This window comes from Pleurodeles waltl, chromosome 10 (genome assembly GCF_031143425.1).
Source record: "Pleurodeles waltl isolate 20211129_DDA chromosome 10, aPleWal1.hap1.20221129, whole genome shotgun sequence".
Lineage (NCBI taxonomy): Eukaryota > Metazoa > Chordata > Amphibia > Caudata > Salamandridae > Pleurodeles > Pleurodeles waltl.
In genome coordinates, this window is record NC_090449.1 from 46,352,131 (window position 1) to 46,376,986 (window position 24,856).

The following is a 24,856-nucleotide window of genomic DNA, read 5'->3' on the forward strand; positions in this document are numbered from 1 at the left end:
GTGAGATTGAGCAGATTTATCACTTTGCCAACTCGATTCCTTGGCTCCATCTTTTAGTGGCAGGATATTGGCAGTGGCTAGGATAGCAGCTAGTGAGGTTGATTCCAGTTGCAGTTTAAGCTATTCTGTTATGGCGACACCTTGGAGAGACTAGGGAGATACAGGGTCCCTGCTCCAGGAATCACCCCATCAATCAGTTTACTCAGTCAGTCCAACTTCGATTTCAAAAACAAGCTGGAAAAAAGTTTTGTTTATTTTTAGTAAAGTTCCCAGCAGCAGAGCGGCTGGCTGACAGGAGCAAGCATAGAGAAGCAACTGACTCGTTAATCAAACAACGCATTCCAAATAGAATACAAAGGAATGCTCTTGTGCACTCGTGAAATAAGACAAATGTTGATAAATATAACATTCACTATGAACTGTTAAGAACATGTCTACTATACAAACTACTACATACCTCCTCTCTTCAATATTATAATAAAAATAAATAACTTAGCACAAAACAAAATCAGCATATTTTTTTGGTAGTGCAAATACTCTTTTAGGAAGATCTACACTATCATTGTTGACTCTTTCATGGACATAATCTTTGACTTGTACATTATCCTTCCGATTGACATTTGGCACAATAGGCACAAAAGTGGAATCAATAATCTCAAAGTCCTCATTGCAATCAATAGGAGTTTCCTCATTACCCACAATACCAGGTGTCAACTGAGATCTTTCTGTGTTACTGTCACGTTCAATATCTGAAAGAGAAAAGTATTGCGATTTATCCATACATATGTTCTTCATCACCCCTGAAGACAAATCCATATATGAATTAGCAACCTGTTTTTCAGTACCATTTGTGACCTTAGCAACTCTGCTTACACTTCACCATGAACCATTATTAAACTTGACTGAGGTTTCCCACACATACAACCTTGAATGCTTTTGAAAACTTTGACTCACCCTTTCTCACTCAATAAGGAAGTTTGAGCCTGACAAAATCTCCAATTTTCACCTTAGTATTATCAATATTATGTTTGTCTAATTCTCCCTTATTTTTCTTGTCAACTTTTGTTTTGGCCTCGGAATACCTTTTTCTAAGGTCAATAATGGGCAATACTTTTCTCAACCAAGCAGGGGATAAAGTGGTGCGTGGAACACACCCTTTGAGTATGGAAAATGGTGAAAACCCAGTTGTCAAATTGGGGGACGAATGGTATGCCCAAATCTTTTCTTCAACAAATTCTTTGATATTAAACCTATTGATTATGGCCGATTGTACAGCCTCCACAATAACCCTATTAAATCTTTCCACAAGGCCATTCATATTTGGAGCATGCTAGGTGGTAACCCCTCCTTAAAAAAAAATCTTTTAAAAATCTTATAACACTGTCAGTGGTGGGTTGAGCAATCCATTTGACCGCTGCCCATTTAGAAAAGTAATCAATAAGTACAATAGCATACATCTTGCACCTAGCTGGATAATCGTACGGTCCCAAAATATCCAATGCTACTTTGTTCCATGGTCTTGTTGGAAACTCAGATTTAACAGGTACAAATTTACTGGTGGCAAGAGACTTATCAGAATTAGAGCAAATTACACGTTGTTTGACAAATCCTGAAATTTGCCTATCCATATAATGCCACCAAAACATTTCTCTTATTTTATTTTTAGTTAAGGTTTCCCCTAAGTGTCATACGTGAGCTAACTTAATAATATTGGGGCGAAGCGCCTTAGGGAATCACGCAATCATCTTAAAAGATTAAATCCCCTGATACTGAAAATGAATTTCTGACCTTCCAATATATCTGCATAGATGGTGACAATACCCTTTGACGAGGCTATTCTTTGTTACAATTTTTTGAATGTTTTGTAATTCTTCATCCTCACTACAACTCTTACACCAGGCATCCTTGGAAAACTCATCCTTACATAGGGGTAAAATATCATCTATAGTAGCAACCACACATTCTTCTAATGTCTCAGGAAACAATTTAACAGAATTGTCAGGTAATCTAGGTAGACAGTCAGCCACACTATTGAGAATTCCTTGAATATGTACTGCTTTTAAATTATACTCATATATTTTTGACAAAATCCTGACTAGACGAGAAGATGCTCTACCAGTACTGTTACTGTTTAGCAACACTAATAAGGGTTTGTGATCTGTTTTAATGGTAAATTCTCTCCCCCACAAATAAGTTTTAAAATGTTCCACTGCCCATGTGCATGCTAAAGCTTCTCTCTCAATAGTTGAATATTAAGATTCAGATACTGAAAGAGGTCTTGAAGCGAAAGCCACAGTATTTTCTGTGACTTGAATTTTCTGAGTAAGTATTGCCTCTAACCCTTCAGATCTGGCATCAACATAAACAGCACAACGTAAACTTTGATTGAACTGAGAAAATGGTGCAGCCTCAATAATGCTTTTTTTAAGTGTATCATACGCCTCCTGATGTTCACTCAACCATGTAAATTTTACTCCTTTCTTAAGTAAATTTCTTAAAGGTAACGCTATTTGGGAAAAATGAAACACAAACCTAGAGTAAGATCTTAATTGATCTTTATCAGAGGGTATGCCCATCTCTTTTATAGCTTGTAACAAACAAGATTTGTGAGCTATACCCTTCGAAAATATGGTGTGTCCTAAATACTCTACCTCCTGTGTTAAAAAGTTACATTTTTCCATTTGTAGTGTCATCCCTTTTTCTTGTAAAACTGACAGTACTTTTGACAATCTCATATTATGAGAATCAATGGTATCAGCAAAAATTAGAATGTCGTCTTGAAAAGCCATAACTCCATCCATGTTTCCAAATAGCCTATGCACAAGCTTTTGGAATACGGATGAAGCGGATGCCAACCCAAACGGCATGCAGGTATATCTGAAAGCCCCTTCTGGAGTTATAAATGTAGTTAAATGTCTGCATTCCTCATCAAGAGTAAGCTGATGATATGCTGATTTGAGATCAAGAGATGGAAAAAAATTTGCTCCACCCAACAGTGCAAAAAGTTCTTGGATCTTTGGTAGGGGGTGGCAATCAATAATAATTTGTTTATTTAATGATCTCAAATCTGCACATAATCTCAAAGACCCACTCTTTTTTTAAACTAAAACTATGGGAGAACCCCATTCAGAGGAGTCTACTGGTTCAATGACACCATCCTTAAGTAATTGATCAAGCAAAATACTAAGTTCTTTCCTAACACTAAGTGGAACATCCCTCAACTTGTGTCTGACTGATAATGCTCCCACTTTCAATTTAATGTTATGTGTGAATCCTTTAACAGTACCCAATTCTTTTCTAAAGACATTCTTGTACTCTGAAATAATCACTTCAATACCTTGCTGTATGGTCATGCAATACACTTTAACATCAGCAGATGCATCCAAAACCATTCCAAGATTACCTTGATGTCTCCATCCCAAAACATGCTGTCCTTTGTCAACTACATAAATGTTACCTAAAATATTGTAATCATGACAAGAAATAGAAGCTACAAAATAACCTAAAATGAATTATTGTCTGACTGTAACCATAAGCTTTAATGTCATTGCTCTCCAACTTCCGTCCAGACCAGTTTTTGTTGAAAAATGCCTCAGATATGATAGAAAAAGGTGATCCAGAATCCACTAGCATTATAGTTGAGAATCCATCAATGATAACTTCGCACTTTGGAGGAAGATATATCTGGTTGTCAATGTCAGTGTCAAAAATATTATGTTGCTTAGGCTTATCTTCGGTAATCATCAAGACTACACTTTCGACATCTTGGATACCATGTTCAGTCTCCAATTGTTTTCCAACAATTGAATTAACATTCCTTTGAGATCTGCAAACTGTCTAAAAATGTCCAGTTTTACCACATTTGAAACACTCTTTAAATAAGGCAGGACAGGTTGATTTGTTGGTATGCAAATTTGATCCACAATATATTTATATAATCAAATCAGAAACAAACAAAAAAAAAAATAGGAGCTGATACTCACTTTTTGACAGTTTAATAATGAAATTAGGTTGCTGACATCTTGAGCAAAATGAAACTCAAGTCACGTTATATGTGACTAATTTGAAGAATACAATGAAAAGAAAACAAAATGAGGTCACATAAGTTACGTTCAAGCCGGAAGACTGGCTGTTAAATAAGTGCTGCCAGGACTCCGAAATTGAAATGTAAACCCTTAGCTTAGATGGAAAGCTACAAGCTGAGAACAGCCTTAATTGCTGACCCACGCTGGGCAAGTCAATAAATCAGGAGATAGCTGAAGATAACAAACATCCATTTCCTACCCACTGACAGTAGAAGAGAAGCCAAAATCCTGTAGTTGTAGTAAATAAAAAGTGAGTAGCTAATTCAACCAACTGGTAATTTTCCTCCGATGTGACTGGCACTGCTGGGAACGCTCGTCGCCAAAATGTTGTAATTAAATTCCAAAAACAAGATGGAAAGATGTTTTGTTTATTCTTAGTAAAGTTCCCAGCAGCGGAGCCGTTGGCTGACAGGAGCAAGCATAGAGAAGCAACTGACTTGTTAATCAAACAATGCATTCCAAATAGAATACAAAGGAATGCTCCCGTGCACAGAAAAGGAAATAAAACAAACGTGGATAAATATAACATTCACTATGAACTAAGAACATGCCTACTCTACTACAAACCACTACATCTTTCCTTCTCCTTTTTCACAGATAGAGTCCAACTTCGAGGGTGGGTCATTGGGGGAGCCTCAAATGATCCCAAGGAGGCTACCAGGCTTTTGCCAACACGAGCATTATGCTGACTACAGGACTTTGTTTCAAGCTGAAAACAATGAGCAACAATAATGGGCCACCACTAACATGTTTTGTCATTTATTTACATGCTGGCACTTAGTAAAGCGAAGGGTCTTCAAAATCCCCACCCCCAATAATCACACTGTGCATACTTGCATACCTGACCAGCATAGTTTGGCATCATGTATTTGAATGCATTTTTTAAACACTAAGAGAGCATAACTACAATGTTTAAAAAAGTCTATACATATTTGGCCATTGGCAAATTAATAGAATAATTGTGAACAATTTGAAGGGTGGGCCCCATTAGGGTGAGGGAGGGGTTAAACGTTTGAAGACCACTGGCTCAGTCTCTGGGGGAGGCAACCAAATTGCCTGTAACCCTTGTAAACAGGGCACATTAGCCCATGGACACAACTAAACCCACATTTTGGCCAAATTTAAAGTCTGATTCAAAATTACTTGGGGGCGGTGGGTTCCATCACTGTTTCGGTCCAATGTATAATACGAAGAATTATTATTTTTGGAGAATATGTGCATTTTAAAGCGCACTGGCCCAGTAACATTAATCTTAGCATACCCAAATTGAACAGGCTTAAAGATTGAATGGTTGAATGTGATGATTCTGGGTCTAATTCTAGTTCCTTTGACGGTTAATGGCAATTGATGCCCTATAAAATACATTGAATCCTTTGCAATACACTCGGGCTTCCTCCACTTCCATGATTCCCCCAACCCCAAAACAAGACAATCTAAAAAAACTGGCAAACAAGTTTGATCCCATTACTACAAGATAACTAAAGAAGCACTGGAGGAAAAATCGAGTTACAACAAAGCTCAAGATGGAGAGAGTCCAAATGTTTCACAGCTAGAATGAGGACATTCTATTACAACCCTTGTATTTTTAGGAATCAACTGTTCTCTCTTAGACTTTAGGGTTCTGTAGAGACTGCAAGGAGTGATACAATGCAGAGGTAGGGCAGGGCATTCTACACGGAGTGCACCGTGACAAGTACACATCATCTTGAAGTCCGTTTCATGTCTGGAAAGGTGAGAGCAGACAGTGGAGCCAGGGGCAGATGTCTGATGAAGCATATAGCAGTTTAATTATCTGAAGGTGAAAATATCTCTAATACTAGATTTTAATGAGCCTTCAGTCAGGCGACAAATTCTATCATGCAGGACTGAAACGCCTCTTGAGCAGAGCCCAGATCATCATTGAAGGATTGGGTAGCATCAGCATTTGGCATTTGCTAGAAAAGAAAGATGAGTATTAGTAAAGGTAACTGGATGAAATAAATATTAAACAGCAAAATGATCAGAGATGACATCTGAGAAATTCTGTAAATCAGAGTAATTGAAAATGACATATAAAAGGGTGGTGGGGGAGGTAGACCTCTTTGGGTTGTCTCAGACAGAAAAGAGAAGTCATGCCTGAGCATTACACTAGTTTGTTACAGCCAAGTACTAATCAATGGATATGAACATGGTACTAAGATCCTGTATTATATAGAAACTGCTCTATTTACTTGATCAAGAATCTGGTACACGTCATTTGAACTAATCCTGTCCCACGGAGAAGGTGGACTCCAGCTTTAACATGGTCAAGGAGTTAATTACTTTTGATGAAGTAGAAGACTTGTCGAACTACTGCCTTTTTAAAAATATATTTTGGCGGCAAAGTCAACAAATGGAGGTTTTTCAGCAGAGGAACACCCACATTTTTCCACTCAGTAAAATGTGATGGTGAGGCAAGGGAGACATTGCTAGGAGAGGTTGGGAAGGATCTTTGAAGTCTAGAGCTCTGGTCAGGATACAGCTGGAGAGGAAGTCTCCAAAGGTTAGATTTAATAGGGGGCAAGAGGAGTGATAGATTACATGGAAGGCAGGCTGACATTCCTCAACACAGGAAACACTGGAGAAAATATTCAGGCCGTGGGGCAATCCAACAATCGATCTGTTCACAACAGCAGAGGAAACAAAATGTCAACACTTTGCCTCCACTTTCAACACCACTAGTCAGAAGGGACTCTCAATGTCACTAAAATGGTGAGGGAGCTTTGCTTACACCTTTCCACCAATTCCCCATGTACCCAAGGTTCTGGCGAAAGCCAACCAAGGACACACCTCATCCTCAGCCCCGCAATGGGTCAGACAGACCTGGTACTCAAACCTGGGGACAAATATTATAGATCAAACCTGAACCAGACCTCACAATGCAGGAGGGAAAGGTGTATCACCCGGAGCTAGCAACACTCAATTTAGCGGCCTGGCTCCTGACACCTACAGCTTCTGTATAAAACCATGGAAATACTAAAGGAGGCAAGGAAGCCTACCACAAGACAATGCTACACAGCAAAGTGCAGAAGATATATCCATTGGTGCACTTAGAACAAAAGAATGGAAACCAGAGCAAAATGGGGGACCTTTACTAACAGACCTCACTCACTTGTTGGAAAGTGGGCTAACCTATTCAAAACTGAAGGTGCACCTGGCAGCAATAGAAGCCTACACAAGGGTCACTTCATGTAACAGGCTTCTTCACCTCGCCAGTGGGGACAATGTTCTTAGAGGGCTCAAACAGAATTTCACCCCCCCCCCCAGAACAGTCCCAGCACTGATATGTAACCTAAACACAGTGTTAACACACTTGATGACAACCGTATGAGCCTATGCACAAAGCAGATCGGTAATCACTCACTCGTATAACAGCCTTCCTAACTGCAATCACCTCACTGCAGAGAGTGAGTGAACTACAAGTTTAAACAATATAGGGACCATCCCTGCAAATAAACAAAGAAAAAGGGACACCTACCTGGCTCATGAACGATTAATTGTATCCTTTTACTGCTCATTTTTTTAGGCACTACATTTTTCTTTGGGCTTAAGAACTCTGCCAGATGGTGCCTTTTCCAGCTGGCTTCCTCATGTACTTCCACCCTCCATGATTTTCAACTGGTTCCCTGGGGTATTTGTCCTCCTTCCATGTTTCTCCCGTGACCAGCTGCTTGTAATCATCTGCTCTCCTCTCAATGTTGTACATGTTGGATTGCCCCCACACACCCTCCTTCTTTTTATGTGTGTTGGTTTACATCCCTCCCTCCTTCCGGTGGTTGCTACTGTTGGCTCGCTCCCTCCCAGCCTTCCTCCCTCCTTCTGTATGTTGTCTGTGTTGGCTTGTCCACATCCATCTTTCTTCCCTCCTTACTGAGTCTGTGTTGGCTTGCTATCACCCATCCTCCCTGCATTTGTTTTCTGTGCTGGTTGAGCCCCACCCGCACTCCCTCTGTTTGTTGTCCGTGTTGGTTTGTTCCCTCCTTCCGCCTCTCCCTCTGGTGTGCCCCCAGTCATCCTCCCTTACTCCTTCTGATTGCCCTCCATGTTAAAATGCCCTTTCCCTTGCTTCCATCATAGGATTTGGTGTTGATGTTGGCTTGCCCCTATCTGCCCTCCCTCCTCCAATTGTCCTTGTTGCCCTTCCCCCCCCATTAGCCATGACAAAAAAGTGATATGACAAGCTACCAGTGCCCATGTCAAGGTGCTTTTTTTATACCCCCACCCTCTGTGTTGCCTCCCCCACAAGCCCTCAACATTTCCACCCACGTCACCCTCCCTCCGAGCAGAACTTATTTTTCAGTCTGCAAAATTATATAAAACATTGTTGAAAGCTATATTTTCTCATCCTAAATTAAGCATTCCTCATCTTATTCCCTGAAAATCCAATGTTTTGTTTGATTTTTTTTTTCAATTGTCAATATTTATGGTGCACATAACAAAACAAACTGAAATCCCAGGCGTCTCGTGAGTAAAGGGCAAGGTACATGACAAACTAAAATAAAGAGATTTACATTTATCACTTAAACCAGTGTGGTTAGGGCATTGGAGTTATGGAAATGTTAGTGTTTAAAAATATTACCTGTCAACGAAAAAAGTGAAAAAAAAAAGTTCTATAAACAGCCTTTTTTTTAATATCAAAGGGTATATATCATACCTTGTTTTAATCTTTGCTCTTTAATTTACATACTGGTTTTTTTGCTGGCTTGGATTTTGTTTTGGCTCACAACCAGACCACAGGTCTTGCTCATCTCTCTTTTTGAATTTGCTGGCTTGTTCCTCAAAAAAGCCTTGATGCTTATGTTGGCCACAGGTCTGGTGGTGGGTGCAGGTGACGGAGACCGTCTGTGCTGCTACCTGAACTCACTCCCCCAGCAATGGCGTAACAAAACTTGAGTACATGAAGGGGGCCCCCCTACTCCGCCCACCACTCAAAACCTCCCAGACCCATTCAGTGTACTCTACTGAGGAGCCTCCTGGAGCTTGCTCACCTCCCGTCCCCATGCACCGCTGGTGCTGCGGGTGCTAACCTTATACCACTGTCCCCCAGTGCACGTGCTGCTTCTTCTGGACAGCTTTTTTATAACTTGCTGCCCCAAAACACAAAGGGTGCCAAGGTACGCATGAGGCTGACTGTCACATGGTGTTGAGTAGCTTCTAAAGACGCCAAAGGGGTCACTCCTCTAATTGTTAGTAGATTCCACCTTCAAATTATACATAAACACGGTCTGAAATAACCTCAATGGGCAACAAATATTGTCCTTAAATAAAAGGCCATTCGTGCCAATAGCAGACGGGTGGTCACACTAGAATTACCCTAGACGTCTCTTCCCCAGGTTCTCTCCTCCTGAAGAATCAAGTAATTGCTCGCCCTGACAACCAAACCCTGGACAACCCTCTCACTCAAACTAAAAACTCCACCCTTCTGATCGGCATAAAAATACTCCCAGTGGGTTCAATTAATTTGGCAAGGAGATTGTCCACATCAACATCATTTTTAACAACCAACATCAAATTGATAGTTATCAAGAACACTATCTGGGCTCTTAAGTAAAATGCTAATTGTAACTTCTGGATTCTCCACACACATTTCGCTAACGCATCACTCTACCAATCATTGCCTTTCTAATAATATTCAAAGCAAAGTTCCTATGTTTCATTTGTTATAACATCTTCACACATCTGTTCCAGGTGATTAGTGGTCAATACACAATAAATACAAATCATCAAAAGGGTTATTGGTGCCAATGTTAGTCAGCAATGATGTATCCATCAACATCATCATTTTTGCAGCTTATTTGCAGCTGACAGCTTGCTGCTGATCCTCCGCAGGGACCCCATCACTTCCTTGTTCCTCAGAGTGTAGATCAGTGGGTTTAGCATTGGGGTAATGACACTGTAAAACAGAGCCAGTAGTTTGCCCACCTCCAGGGAATAGCTGGCCTTAGGTTGCAGGTACATGAATGAGGCAGTACCATAAAAATGACTGACAGAAGTCAGGTGGGCAGCGCAGGTGGAGAAGGCACGACGTTGTCCCTCAACAGAACGTATCTTCAGAACGGTGGAGGCCACTCGGGCATAGGAGGTGAGGGTGAGTAGAAAGGGGGTGAGAAGAATGACCACACAGAAAACAAAGGTTGTAACTTCATTAGCAGATGTATCCGTGCATGCCAACTCCTGGACAGGAGGGATGTCGCAGAAGAAGTGGTTGATGATGTTGGGTCCACAGAATGGCAATGTAAAGATAAACGATGTGTTGCCTAAGGAGAGCAGGGTACCACTGGCCCAACATCCGGCAGCCAGACCCTGGCACAGTCTCTTGTTCATAATAAGAGGGTAGTGCTAGGGGTGGCATACCGCTGTGTACCTTTCGTACGCCATTACAGCTAATAGGAAACATTTGGTTGTGCCCAAGGACAGCAAGAAGTGCATTTGGGTGGCACAGCCAATGAACGAGATACTCTTGTCCTCTGCCAAGAGGTTGGTCAACATCTTGGGCACTGTGACTGATGAATAGCAGATCTGCAGAAATGACAGGTTGCGGAGGAGGAAATACATTGGGGTGTGTAGGCTGGGGTCTACATGCAGGACTAACATCACTGTGGCATTTCCCATTATAGTGATGAGGTAGCCAATCGAGAAGATGATGAAAAGTAGGAAGCGGATCTCAGGGGAACCAGTAAAGCCTAAGATGATAAATTCTGACACGGAGGACTGGTTCACATGCCCCATTGGTCTGGTGTTTGTATTGTTGTTCTGCCTGCAGAGATTGTGGCGAACCAGTCAGCAGCAGAAAGATGTAGATGGTGTGGATCACACTGCCTATGCCAGAGAAAAATGAAGCTTGTTCCCCAAATTCCTTAAATTTACACATACTCCACTCATCAGTCTCCGCACTAAGGGCTTCATTTAGCAGCCAACGGCTCAGATGGCATCCCTGCTGGACACCCAAATTTAGAGTTCATGACCAATTTGTATTTTCGACGAAGTCACTCTTGTCGTCAAAGCTGGTGCTTTCTCAATGAAAAAAAAAGAAAATGCTCTTACCATCCACCTCTGAATGAGACCCCACATCATGCATAATCCTAATCTATCCCCAAATCTCATTCGATCGATACATCAGAAGTACAACCTCTACTGTAGACAAATAAAACTGCTGATCACACTAAAACCACTTCTCCCTCCCCTTCTCCTTCATAATATGGACACAAACCCATCCTGCCCTGTTTCACATAGTGTAACTCACTGTCCCTAGAGTCCATTCAGCACTAGAGTTCTAAAACGGGTCTCTCCAGGTGGTAGCAGGTCTAAGATACTGTGAACATCTCATAAATGCTAGAATTGAATTAATTTGTGTAATGTCATTGCTGTGGTCAGTGATGCCAAAGACCACTCCTACGGCCAATGGCGAGTCACAGAATGTCATCGAGCAGAGGAGAGCAACGTTTTTGTTATTTTTACTTTTCATTCAGTATTCCTCTGTTTATTTAACAATAAATCATAGCAAGCAGTAGCTACCATCAATACAGGAGATACATCGCGAAGGTCAGGAACTCATCCTAAAGGTAAAACAAATCAAGTAACTATAGAATATGGCTTACTGTGTTCTGATGAGATTAGATTATGGACACATTAAGAAAATGGAGGGAAAGGAGAGAGGGGAAGAGATAGGGGCAGTAATGGATGAAAGAAAGTTCAATACTTTTGACATTAATTAAGTTTAAGAGACATTTCTTACACAAAACACGTGGTCATTTGATTGGGTGACCTAAGCCCCGTGTTAAGACCCCAAGAGCTGCTGAAGAGGTGCGATAGAACATTCAAAGATCTATGGGGCAGGCAGGTTGTGGGCCTGATTACAAGTGCTCTTTGTTGCAATCAGGGACGTAGCTTCAGCAGTAGAGTTCATGGAGTGTGAGGCTGAGATTCCCCAATAAGCACTGAATTGTACCCAACAAAGAAAGATGGCGTCATTGGTGATCGGGCTGATGGGGATGGGAGATAAGGGGGCATGAGGGTTTTCGGAGAAACAGAGGTTAGAGTGGGGTTTTATACATTTCTGTGAGGAGGTGAACATTATTATGAAAATCAAACTACACCTGGGAAGGGCCTACGTGTGCTTGGAGTTTTGTTTTGAACATGACTTGAACAGCCAGAATGTGTCCTGGACAACACACCTTATGATCACGCTTTGTGATGCTGATAAGTATTAATAAGAACTTTGTCAATGTAGCGGGCCTACCTGGCAGGGGGCGGGCGTAAAATACTTTATTACAGCTGGGCATATTAATTTAAGTGGGAGTATCTTTCAGAGCCACAGTGATTCACCCCCTTTGAAGGCTCAAAAGATTTACTCTGGGGGGGCAGAAGTAAGCTAATTTTTCCACCTCACAAAAATGCTCCAGTACTATTATATTTGGCCCACTTCCTGAAAAAGCATTATCGAAACAGCAGACAAAAATACTGTTTTTGCATCATTTATAGAGTTGTAGCTGGTTCACAGATCTGACAGGACCTTCCAGGGCCAGACTTTTAGGGGACACCCCACAAGCCCTCTATGAAGTAATGCTGGTGGATCAAATAATTATGACACCCAATAAAAACAGACTCCCTCCTTTTGGCGAATAACATGCAGATTTTGCTGCTTACTGCGCCACAATACCATGACCTGGTAAATACTAATTGTTTTTCCCCTGTTTAAGGTGCAAACTTGTTTTTACCTAGTAATTATCGCGTGCAATAAACATCTTAGACACTGCGTGTAATTGTGATTCTCACACACATATGTTTGTGCAGGGGTCACCATTAAAAGGGCCATTTGAAATCAGGCTGCATATGATGTCACAATTTCTTCGTTTTAAATATCCATATAAACATCAGCGTTTGACCTACACCACACTGAGCAGGTGGCGTTGTTTTGTTGGGCACTAAATAGCACAAGGGTACTGGACTGCCACCTCGTAGCACTGTGGAGTGTATCTGCACACCTCGTGCTTGCAAGGAGCCCTGTCACAACTTTTCCTTCTGTTTCTATCCTTTATAATTACACTAGTCTCTGGTCTATAAGTTGTTATAAGTGCGGATAGTCTTAATAACCGAAACAAGAATGGCACCGTATATTTTTGGAAGTTTTTTGCAAGGGAAGTGGTAGTTCAGCCCTTGCATACTGGAGGCAGGTCCACAACGTCATCGTGGTCAAACAAGTCATGTAAGCAGCACCCCTCAGACCTGATGGCGTGGATGGGCTGTCAGAGTACTAGACCGAGGAACCCAACGTCTAGAGGAGACCCTTCCCCTTGCACCCTGTCCAGTCTGAAGTCCCCCTTTAGAGGTCCCCATCGATTGGAAGAATTTCATACCTATGACCATGAGCAATAGTCTCCTTTAGGTGAAGGCTGTGAGAGGTATTTCAATTTGCTGTGAAACATATTTATTGAAACTGCTAGCGCAGGAGTCTTAGCGAGAATTATTAATGAAATATTCATGTGTACTGAGAGATGAAATTGCATAGAAAACGTACTTAACGTAGAAAATTAATGCACGCATTTGAAATGTGCCCTCGAGAAGTGGTTACCAATGTACACGAAGAGTGATTAATATGCTAATTATGAAATATTGAGCTTTTGTTTAGTAATATATCATATTTCGGGATATATATTAAGTGTTAGCTTTATCAATTGAAAGCTTTAACTTAGTAGAGGTCTTGGCCTAGTTGACTGGTCTCATGTTGAACTGTATTTCTTAACGCGTTTTAATAAACTAGCAAACTAAAGAATTATACTGTGAATTTCCAGTGCAATGAAATAATGTGCTTGTGACTGCAGACTTTCTCACGAGAACTGCTTACTAAAATATGTTGTTCCTGTTGAATGCAACAGTGTAGTTGTAACATGTGTTAGACTGACTTTCTCAGGAGAAAACAATGGAGACACTGACTAGAGTACCAAATTCAACAATATTGATAGCTGACTGCCGGATGATGAGGACATCGCAAACTGGACCAATCCTCGACATGTGAACTGTAAAATACTAGAAATCACTAATCGGATGTTTAACAATTATTGGACAGAAATATTACCTTGCGATCCTTTGGCCAATAGGGTTTTTGGGAGTAAATTCTGACAATTCAATTTAGCTGCACTGCCCCGAGAAGACGCGGCCCTTCCCCATTTTACTGTCACCTGAGTCGCTTTGGCTCAAGTGTTTGAATATTTCATGTTTTAAAAAGAGACTTTGCTTAACTTCAATGCTAACACTTTGCCCTTTCTGAACTTTGCCTGCGATCTTGCTGACCGAGCTGATGTCCTGAGGACGAAGACTGACACTGCTTGCTGATCCTTACTGAGGATAGGTAAATCACCGAGATGTCGACTGTATTTTCTATTTGCTTTTCTTTCTAGGTATCAGCTGCTATATTTTGACAGAGCCATAGCTAGATGGGTTTCTAAATTTGGGTTGATTAAATTGTTTTGCATGAAGCCCAACATGCTGATGCTAATCTGATATTAGTTGAGGAGTTCACTAGATGAAACCTGCTATATACGGATTAATAATTGAAATCTTTCTTTGCTGAACTGATGTACAGTATAACCCTTAATCATATACTTTTGCTATTAATTTGCACCATAATATCTGAGTGTGTTGTAGTTCAAGTCTTAATTAAATTGTGTGTCTTCTGCAGATGCGGTCCAATAGTGCTGTTTCTGTATGTTTATCATTTGATTTTGAGATTAACTTACATTACCTTAGCATTGTTAATATAGGGAAATAAATATTTGAACCTTTAACCAAAGGTGTGGTTATTGGTGACTGAAAGGTCATGGTGTGTCAATTACTGACTCCTATTGATTGTTAAATGTCATTGATTTTTGTTGCAATATTGATAATTTATTATTGAATTGTGATGGTATCGGGTTCATGTGGTGGAAACATCTCAAACGTTTTGGTCAAAAGATTCATTGACCTCGTTGCGTCCCCTTGTAAGTTTACTTATTAAGGTTATGATGTGCCAACAGTTTTGGTAGCAGATTTGATGGTTTGGCCCTTTGGGGGCCCGTCACAGAAGCCCTCAGTGTAGGTTGGATTTATTTTTCAGTGATACAAATTGGAGAGAAAATGTGTCCTTAAGTCCCAAAAATGACTTTCTCAGAATCCAGGAGCTCGCCAAAGTTTGTTTTAGGATGTTCTCGGCTTTCTAGTGATAGTGTGAATGAGGTAGGTTTTGCCCTTGCACAGCTTATGCAAATCGCAGGTGAATTGTGTCATTTGTGAGGCTTTTAGGGAGTTTGCGTACTCTAAATGAGGTTTTAGAAGGAGTGTGCGTACTCTGCAGTGTGAGAGTAGGGAAATTGTTGAACTTCACATGTGTGGCGCCTTGTGCTAAAAAATTGTCCACGTGGTTGTTGATGTATGGACCCTGCGTAGTCTAAGACTCTGGAGTATATTGAAAAGTGTATGAGACACTTGGTTTATGTTGTAATCTGTCCGGTTTAATAGGTCGATTGGCCTTGGTCGACGGGACAGAGTGTGAGTCAAAGTGAGTGAAAGAAAATTTCAACTGAGACCTGGCGAATTCTATGTGCACCAGGACAGGTCCACTGATCAGTTGAGAGTAAAATTTTGAGTGTCGAATTTTGCTTGCGAATCTTGGAAGCTGAGAAAGAGAGAGTAGCTATATTGAGAGGGAATGACCGTCAGTGAAAAATCCATAAAGCTTCTGAATCAATTGTGTTACCTTTTCCTGTTGTAAACCGGCAAATTTGGGTTTTGATTTTTTATTAATGCTTGCAATATATTGCATTAGTTTGTGTGGATCTGAGTTTGGGAGGACAAGCCGCAAGACTTTGCCAGCCGCAGTACGTGTGAGTGCGACGTCACTGGAGCCGCGCTGGGATAGGTTGGTTAGTGAGAATGGTTGTGCACGGATTGGCAGCTGTCTGTGAGGCGCAATTGATTGAGAAGGTAGGCAATTAAAATTCTGGGAATAAAAGTCACTTCCTGATTCGATTTTTATCAAAATAAAAGGTGAAAAGATTACATTTTTCAAGGCTTTAAAGAATGCCTTGAGGGGAGATACATACATTACAACGAGTGTAGGGGAGGTTACACCACCAGAAGGTACACCAGCTTACATCGTGATGGAAGAAAAGGGTGTCGCACCATCTCTTTGGCTAAAGCAATGGTGCAAGGCGTCAGAGAAAGGTTGGAGTTTAGCATTTCCTGTCAATGGAACATTCAATTTGAGAATTTCAGAGGATTTACTGATGGTGCTATATGATTTGAAGTCCCCTCCGAGACCAGCGCAGTTCGAGGCATTAGCAATTTGGGAGCTAGTAGCCAGACAACAACAGCAACAGAAATTTGAGAGGAGAATGAGGAAAGCAGAAAAGACACTAGCAGAGGCTAGATGGGACTGCGTTCAGAAAATTTGGAGAGGTGAGACATTTCAGGGAATTAAGTTGTTTCCAGCAGTCACTCAAGATACTGAAAAGGAAGGAAGAAAAGCTATCCGTAAGTCAAATAGAAGCCCTTCCAAAGGTAGGGAGGCTAGGAAATGCTCAATTTGGGAAGAAGAGTCAGATGATGATGAGCTCCTTACACAGTTACTGAGAGATCGTCCACCACCATATGCAGCACATGAAAGTGGTCCAAGTACCAGAGCTGATCCTTCAGGTCTGACGCAGGGTGATGCAACAATGAGTTTGGTACAGGTTAATCCTGTCCCGACACAGGTTCGGATGCAGAGTAGCCTTAGTGTGCCTACCACTCAAGTGGTACAAAATCAGGTGCAGTTGCCACAAATTCAGAGAATTTATCCTGATGTACCCATTTTAGAAACTTCCACTAATCTGATGGTGCCAACAGAACAGACTTACCAGAGACCAAAGTTGGTTCAGATAGGGCCAACTCCACTTTTACTGCCCCAAGTCCAGCCACAGGTAATGCCGAGATATACTCCGGTAACAGGGACACAGTCAGCCATGTCATCAATAATGAATCGGCATATGAGAATTACTCTCCCACAGAATTTAGGTAGCAGACAGGCTCCAGATGCCATATCCTTGCCTATCATTGTTGGTCCACCTGTAGCTTTGTATGCACAGCCGAAGCCTAGTGTATGCGATCAAGGTTTAATGACACAAAATGCGATAGGAGGAGGTTATAGTGAAAACACTCAAGTAGTGACTCCTGTGGGACCAACCTTTAATGGGTCCAGGTCCTTGTTAGATCTTAGTCCAATTGGAGATCCTCTGGATGCCATGAGAGGGTCGAGTTTGAAATTGCTAACACCGCAGACCTCAAATGCAGTCGCTTCGCAGGTGCCACCAGTACAGGCTAACAGCATTTCATTGCAGGGTTTGACTGCTCAGCAGTTGACCGAATGGTTGGATAAACTGAATACTCTGCATATCACTCCTAAAGGAGAGGACTACTTGAATTACACAAGATTGCGCATGGAAGCAGGTGAGCTCATTGGAAGGACTATGGGTATGAAAGGGTTAGAATCATATACTGAAGCAGAATTGAGATATTTGTGCTTAAAGATTACAAAAGAAGTGAGCAATGTGCACCAGAGATTAGCAAACCTGGCCGAAAAACATTGCATAGAAATAGAAAAGACCAAGCATTTGAAAATAAGTTATAGGATAGATTTCGAGTCAAAAGATTTTGAACACGTGAGATCTGCTGGAATGAAAGCACACCTTAAGGAAATACTTCAGAATGCTCAACTTTGGGGAGCATTAGAAAAGTGAGAAGGCAGATGGGAAAAGAAAAGAGATATAAAGAAAGAAGATCCTGTTGATCAGTCTGCAAACATACAGCAGGATAGGGACCCCATAAAAATGTTACCAATGAGAGAAACCCCAGGAGGGAATTGTGTTCATGTACCTTGGAGTAGAGGTGACATTTTGTCATTTACGAATGATTACCCCAGATTGAGAGAGAAACCAGTAGAATGGTACCTGCAAACAGACAGATTTGTGAAACTTACAAAATGCCTTTGGGAAGACTTGAACACCCTGAGATAGTGGTTCCAGGTGATCTATGGATTGAGTGTAAACGGAGTGTAGATTGGCCAACAAATGAACCAGAGAGAAATAGAAATACAGGCGCACCATCACCTGAGGTAATAAAATAATATTTCAAGGTGATCGAATTCCTGAAGATGAGAATTTTGCCCAAAAAAATTGATTGGCAGAGAATTGACAGGACAGCCCAGGAAGCCAAAGAGTCAATACATGCGTATTATGAGAGATTGTTGCAGGTGTTCAAGCAGTATAGTGCTACAAAGACAATTGAGGTGAAAGACATGATTAATTTTGTGTTCTGATTTGTGGAAGGATTGAAACCCGAGATTAGCCAGATGATTAAGAGGCATTTGATTTGCTAGCAAGCAAACCGATTGATGAGGTGTTGCAGTATGCAAAATATTGTAGCGATGACATCGAAATGAAGCAGAAAAAGCTGAAGGAGAAAGCAATGGTGATGCAAATTAAAGCAGCTCAGTCAGGGATTCAGGGAAACTTTCCACAACAGATGCTGCAGCAGCAGTAGGGGAATATGATGTTTCAGCCGCAGATGAGAGGCAGAGGTTGCGGAGGTAATATGAATCGTGGTCCAGATTTAGGTACTGTAGTGGTTTAAAATGATGTGCAGGAAATGAAGAAATTGTTACCTTGTCACGCTTACGGAACGGTCGGAAATTGGAAACAGGAATGTCTGATGTTGGTGCAGGAAGGTGTTGTTCAGCAAAGTAATGATGTCAATTCATTTCAGAATATGAGAGGACTGAGGATGACAGGTACAAACCCAAATTTCCAGAATAATGTGAATCAGATGCAAAGTATTCAACCCATGCAGCAGGTGCCAATGCCATGTGTACAAATGACACAGTTGCAGCCAATGCAACAGCAGGTTCCCATGGTACCTAGACAGCAAGTGCAATTACTTCAAGCCCCAATGGCACAGCAGCAGGCGATGCTTCCTCAACAAGTCACATGTCAGAGAGTAAGTCAGAATAACACAGTACATAAATTCCCGTTACACAGTGAGAGTGGAATAAACAATGAATGAGCGAGTGAAAGTTCAGAAGAAGAGGAGTGTATGCTTGCAGCTTCCTTAGAAGTAGATCAGAGAGGTTCCTATGTGAAGGAAAAGGTTATGGGTCAGAAAGTTCCATTCTTGGTTGACACAGGAGCTACATGCTCTACAGTTAGAAGTTCCAAAGTTCCTAATTTGCCCCTTTCAGGAAAGACAGTTCAGGTAGTGGGTGCAGCAAATAAGTTCCTGACCAACCCAATCACAGATTTAGTAGAGGTTGAAATTGGCAACTTCCAGGGATTACACAGATTTCTGGTCTGTGGTTCAAATCCAGTATCCTTACTGGGTAGGGACTTGCTGTGTAAAACAAGGTGTTTGATTACTTGTTCAAATGACGGAATCGAGATTCAGACAAATAGTGATGATAAAGAGGAGCAAACCCCAGAGATCAAATATGAAACAGTGAATGAGGAATACCCTCTGATTAATTTCTTCCCGATGTTCACGGCGAAAGCTTCACCCGAACTTGCAGGGAATGGTTAAAGAAAAGGTGTGGGATCTGGCCGGAAAGGAAGTAGGTCTAATAAAAGGAGTTGAGCCAGTTAAAGTAACTGTGAAACCAAATGCAGTGTTCCCTCAGATTCCACCGTACCACATGCCACAAGATGTCCTTATGAAGGTTGCCCAAATTATTCCAGATTTTGTGAAACAAAGAGTTTTAAAAGAAGTGTTGAGCAGCCCATGTAATTCATACGTTTTTACCTGGCAGCTATTTCTTTATGATTTCTCTAACTTCCAGACAAGTTTAAATAATCCAAAACTTCACATTGGAGGCCAATCCTGGGGAGCTCTTCTCGAACAATAAAAAGCTTAGCTGCTACAGAGAGGTTTTAAACGTTCCTCATTTCAGGACATCAGAATCGGTGGATCTCCAGGCTTGCAAAGCATTTAAATGTCTGATACTTAAAATGATGAACTTGTAATTTAAGCAATCGTTTTATAGCGTAGCCTCTTGTCTGAAATGATAACCACGTGTGCAATGCATTTTAAAAGAGCTAAAACAATTTGACATCATGCAGAAGTGTTTAACCTTATTTGCCTTACCCACAGGGCGTAGCTTCCATTGGTGCAGCATGTGCAGTGAGTGGTGGGGGGGGCCTACTGAACCTTGATTACTGCTGCATTTCACAGTTTAAACTGTGTCCAAGGGGCCATTTCCTTCCTTGAACTGGGGCTCACCACACACTGCTTAGGCCACTCATGCCTTAGCATGTTGCTTTCAAGGCCACACAGGACCCTCCATGAAAAGAGCTGTGCCTTGAAAAAAAAGAAACAAAACTGTGACTTGATAAAAGGGTCAATTCCATGTTATAATTTCTTCACCCATCCTCATGAGTGTCCTCTATAGACACTGGAAGTAGGGGTGTGACAGTGCTGCAGCACCCCAAAATTACCATGCTGTAGATCAGAAGGTGAATGAACAATAAAGATGTCTATAAAGTTTGTTTATATCTTATCACATTTTTAGGGTCTTCAAAGAGAGGAGGTCAAATGCCAAGCTATGTCTTCTCACAAATTGTTTATTCTTTTAAATGGAATATTGTTTTTTACTTTTCTTTCTCTTACTGCAAAGTGAACTATGTGACAATCTTTCAGGGTACACGGTGTGAAAGGAAAGGATATAGGTTGGATTATTTTCACAGGCCCATATTTACCACAAAGTTATGCAACTCAGCGCAACAAGCCACCTTACTGTGCTGTGCTGTGTGAAATGGAAGTAATGTGCCATGTTTACCATTATATGGAGCATTCCTGTCCTTTTCTAACGCACTTTTGTCTGCCTTGGCCAATTCAGACACCCTAGCTCACGGTGCCTGTGTTGTCACAGGATTGTTTTGTGCAAAAAGGGACACCTTCCTGCACAAAAACAATCCGCAGAGACATTTTCCTCTTTCCAGAATGCAGCACACATAGAGGAGAAATAAAGATAATGATTTTAATACTTTCAAAACAAAAAAGACGCATTTTTGGTGATGCATAAATGCTAAGTATTTGCTGAAACCTGTTACTATTCTGCAGCTGAATGGGCGAGGCTCATTTGCTACACATGTTCTTTAGGCAACGCTTGGATTTTTCACTACGCCTATGACTTCCGTGATGTAACATTGATGCAGCACACACTGAAACCTGTTCCAGCCCCACTGGTCAGTGCCCATGCTGTCTCCGAACGCCATCGTGCTCTTTGCACATGGAGTCCTATTAACAGCGCCCCCTGCCCCTGTAAAGGCATAATGTACATGTGCACTGTGAACATACTTCACAGAAGCCAGACCAGGCATCAGTGTGCACTTTAGACATGGGCGATGTACCCAGTGCACTCGTGTATTTCCGGTGTCCGTGCACGCGCTGACCTCTCAAGGAATCCCGTGCCCGAAACCGCAGCTCGCGCGTATTTCTGATGGCCCTTCTAGTACTTGTCATAGCGCTGGCAGTAAAACGTCACACCGCCTTCTATGAGTCATTTTGTAAGTCTGGCAAAGTGCGGCATGCGGAGGAAATAACTTTTTTTGGTGGGGGACTGTGGGCGCAGAACTCGAACTGGTGCTCAGCTACAATGTAAACTTTGGGGGTACTCACTAAACATACAGGGAGATCGTCCCTTGGCCAGCATTAAAGACACTCCCTAGACAGCGTGGCAGCACTGCAGAAAGTGAAGTCGAATGGCATCTGTCCCTCTTTACGCCATGTCTTTGTGGTTCCCTCCATATAATTCTCCACCCGGGTGGCTTTCTGCTAACTCCCAGAAGCCACCGATGGAGGTCTATCTGGGCTGCGGAAAGAGATAAGTAACGCACTGGCCCTCACACAATAAATGGACTCCTTGGGTTCTTACATTAACCCTTCATTGCACACGCATCTCTATAGGGCGCCGGCGCATCCCCTATGGCACCTGGACTCTGTGCTGTATATATGGGTGCTAAGCTCCGTACACGGGAGCCGATGCACTGAAAGGCACCCGGGTTTAAGTATAAGAACCATGCTTGGACCAAACTAAACATGCTAAAAGATGGTTCCTTTTCAACACGTCTTTAGACAAATGAAATAGCTGCCACAATCTTGGAGTTTTTAGAGCTGACAACACTTCACCCCATATATAATTACTCCCAAATCCATTCATATATGTAAAGCGCTCTGATGTAGTAAAGACAGAGTCTGCGAGATTAATGACCATGAATGAATGTTGAAGGCGTCTCTTCGTAAATAATGCAAAATAGAAATGTATATACTAAAATTAGAGGACATTGATGTTCTGCGTTAAGCCCTGAGCACCCTCAAGAAATGTCCTGCCGCGGCGGTATTTAACACCAAATGTCCCAGTCAGTTTCCATCAAGGCCTGGCATGGTAATTCCTTCCCCCCACCTCCCACCCGCCGGGGACCTTCGCTCATCTAATCAGCTCTCACGCTCCTGACAATCTACGCTTCCTGTGCTGAGCTACACCGCATGGGTCACCGTCCTGGGGGGTGAATGGTCGTCGCGAGGGGGCGGGGTGGGGGTTGGGTCTTGGTCTTGGAACAAAGTGAAACAGAGCCAGATCTCTCCAGTTTTCTCAGCCCTTCAAAGGTGGGACAATGGCCCAACATTCAGGGTATCCGGTAGAACCCCACGGTGGAATCCATGACTGCGGGTCACAGGGACATCCTCGAGGGCCGGGAGCCTCGAGGGCCGATGAGGTGCGTGTAAGAGAACAAAAGCCGAGGAAGAGCCAAAAGAAAACACGAGTTGGGAAGATAGGGCTGGGACTAGGGAAACCCAAACATTCTAGCGGGGGACCAGGGGCATTACTGAGAACAGAAATCCGTCTTGGCACATTCTGTCGTCCCAGCCCCGGTTCTGTGTAGTTTCAGCGAATGCAGTGACTGGGCACTTACACACAGCACTTGTACCCAGGGCCTTGGCCTCCCTTTCTGCTTTATAGAAGTATATGTTTCAAAGTGTTCCTAGTGGACTCGCGGTATGTCACCAGAGATTAGCACAATGATGTATACTCAATAATAAGAGATCACAGCGCTGTTATGTGTCTGTGTAATAAACATAAGATTGATCTGGATGTCAACAGCAAATCGTAGCTGGTAAATGTCGTATCTTGCTCATTTCATATAGATCCATTCTTAAAATGATCACAGACAAAATCCAGACATCTCAAAGTCTCACAGGCTCCTCAACCGGAGGCGGCACAAGTGCAGAGAGATGTGCCTCGCACTGAAGCCTTTCACTCTGTTCTGACTAGTGTTTGGGTAATTTGTGCTTGGAGGTTTAATGGGCGTGTCTTCTTCCCAAAAGAAAGGGAAATGGTGGACAGCGAGCCCGTTGATTTGGCTTTGAATGTGTGACAAAAACTTATGAGACCAATTGACAAAGATAAACTTAGACCTGAAGTCTACAGACCCAATTCACAATGGCAAGGTAAACTTAGACTTGAAGTCTAAGGACCCAATTCACAAAGGTAAACGTAGACCTGAAGTCTACAGACTCAATTCACAAACGTAAACTTAGACCTGAAGTCTCCTGACACAATTCACAAAGGTAAACTTAGACCTGAAGTCTACGGACTCAATTCACAAATGTAAACATAGACTTGAAGTCTAAGGACAAAATTCACAAAGGTAAACTTAGACTTGAAGTCTACGGACCCAATTCACGAAGGTAAACGTAGACCTGAAGTCTATGGACCAAATTCACAAAGTTATAGCTACGCCTCAGGTCCAGTTTACCTTTGTGAATTGGGCCCTGGGTTCCAAAATCACCAGATTATACTTTTAGGTCCAGTTTACCTGTGTTTCACATAACAGAGCACTGGGTGAAACATTGTATTAGTATAGGGTTGGCGTAAACAGGGTTGGGAGCGAGGGTCCTCAGTGCTAAATATCTTTTGCTCATGGAAGGTGATCATTAACTGCTGTTTGTGACTCTTGACAAAGCTTTGGGAGTCCTTGTATCCCATGAGCACCAGTTCACACTTTTAGTAAGTCTGGGTCTTAAACTGCCACCAAACTAGATAATGCGCATGTCTTAGTTCTATGTATTGAGATCCTGCACAGTAGCTTGGTGACTGGTGAATGGCTTCTGCAGCATAGAATCACCAAATTGCCTTAACAGATAAACACAACCTTTTTAGATCTGGGGTTAGCTAAGACCTTTTGATTTTGCTAAAATTATATCTATGATATACTTATCTGCAGAGGATTTCAGCCAGTCCTTTGCATCCAATGGCTGCTATTATGTCCTTCACATTGGTACCTCGCCCACTGCAGCAAACAGCAAGAGGTCGGTCAGCCCATTTCATCCATTGGTGGCTTCACTGTGCTTGACAGCGTTTTGTCCTTTCACAAGGAGCACACCCACACACAGACTAGCTACTTTCAGACACTGCTATGTCAAAGTGTGCCTTTTGAGAAAAAAAACGTACATGGCCAATATTTCCAGGACATAAATTGCGAAAAACAGTGAAAGACAGTATTTTCTTATTTTGTTCCTACAGTAGCATCAAGATTAGTTTGGATATGACTTGTCCTTGTCTGTAGCACTCTGAGCAAAGGAACAATGGATTGGAATCTGTACTGCAATAATTACGAATCCCTGTTGCTTTCCCTATCGTCGCACACCCTCCAGCTCCCCCCTGCCTTCTACCGTCCTTCCCACCCTTATCACGT

General features: G+C 42.0%; 1 protein-coding gene across 1 annotated transcript; it reads right to left on the reverse strand.

Moving 5' to 3' along the window:
• Window positions 1-9,881: 9,881 nt before the first annotated feature.
• LOC138262352 (olfactory receptor 10C1-like) lies at window positions 9,882-10,832 on the reverse strand. Its single transcript, XM_069212250.1, is given in 1 exon segment — window positions 9,882-10,832. A coding segment is annotated over 1 exon segment (951 nt).
• Between the last annotated feature and the right edge of the window lie 14,024 nt (window positions 10,833-24,856).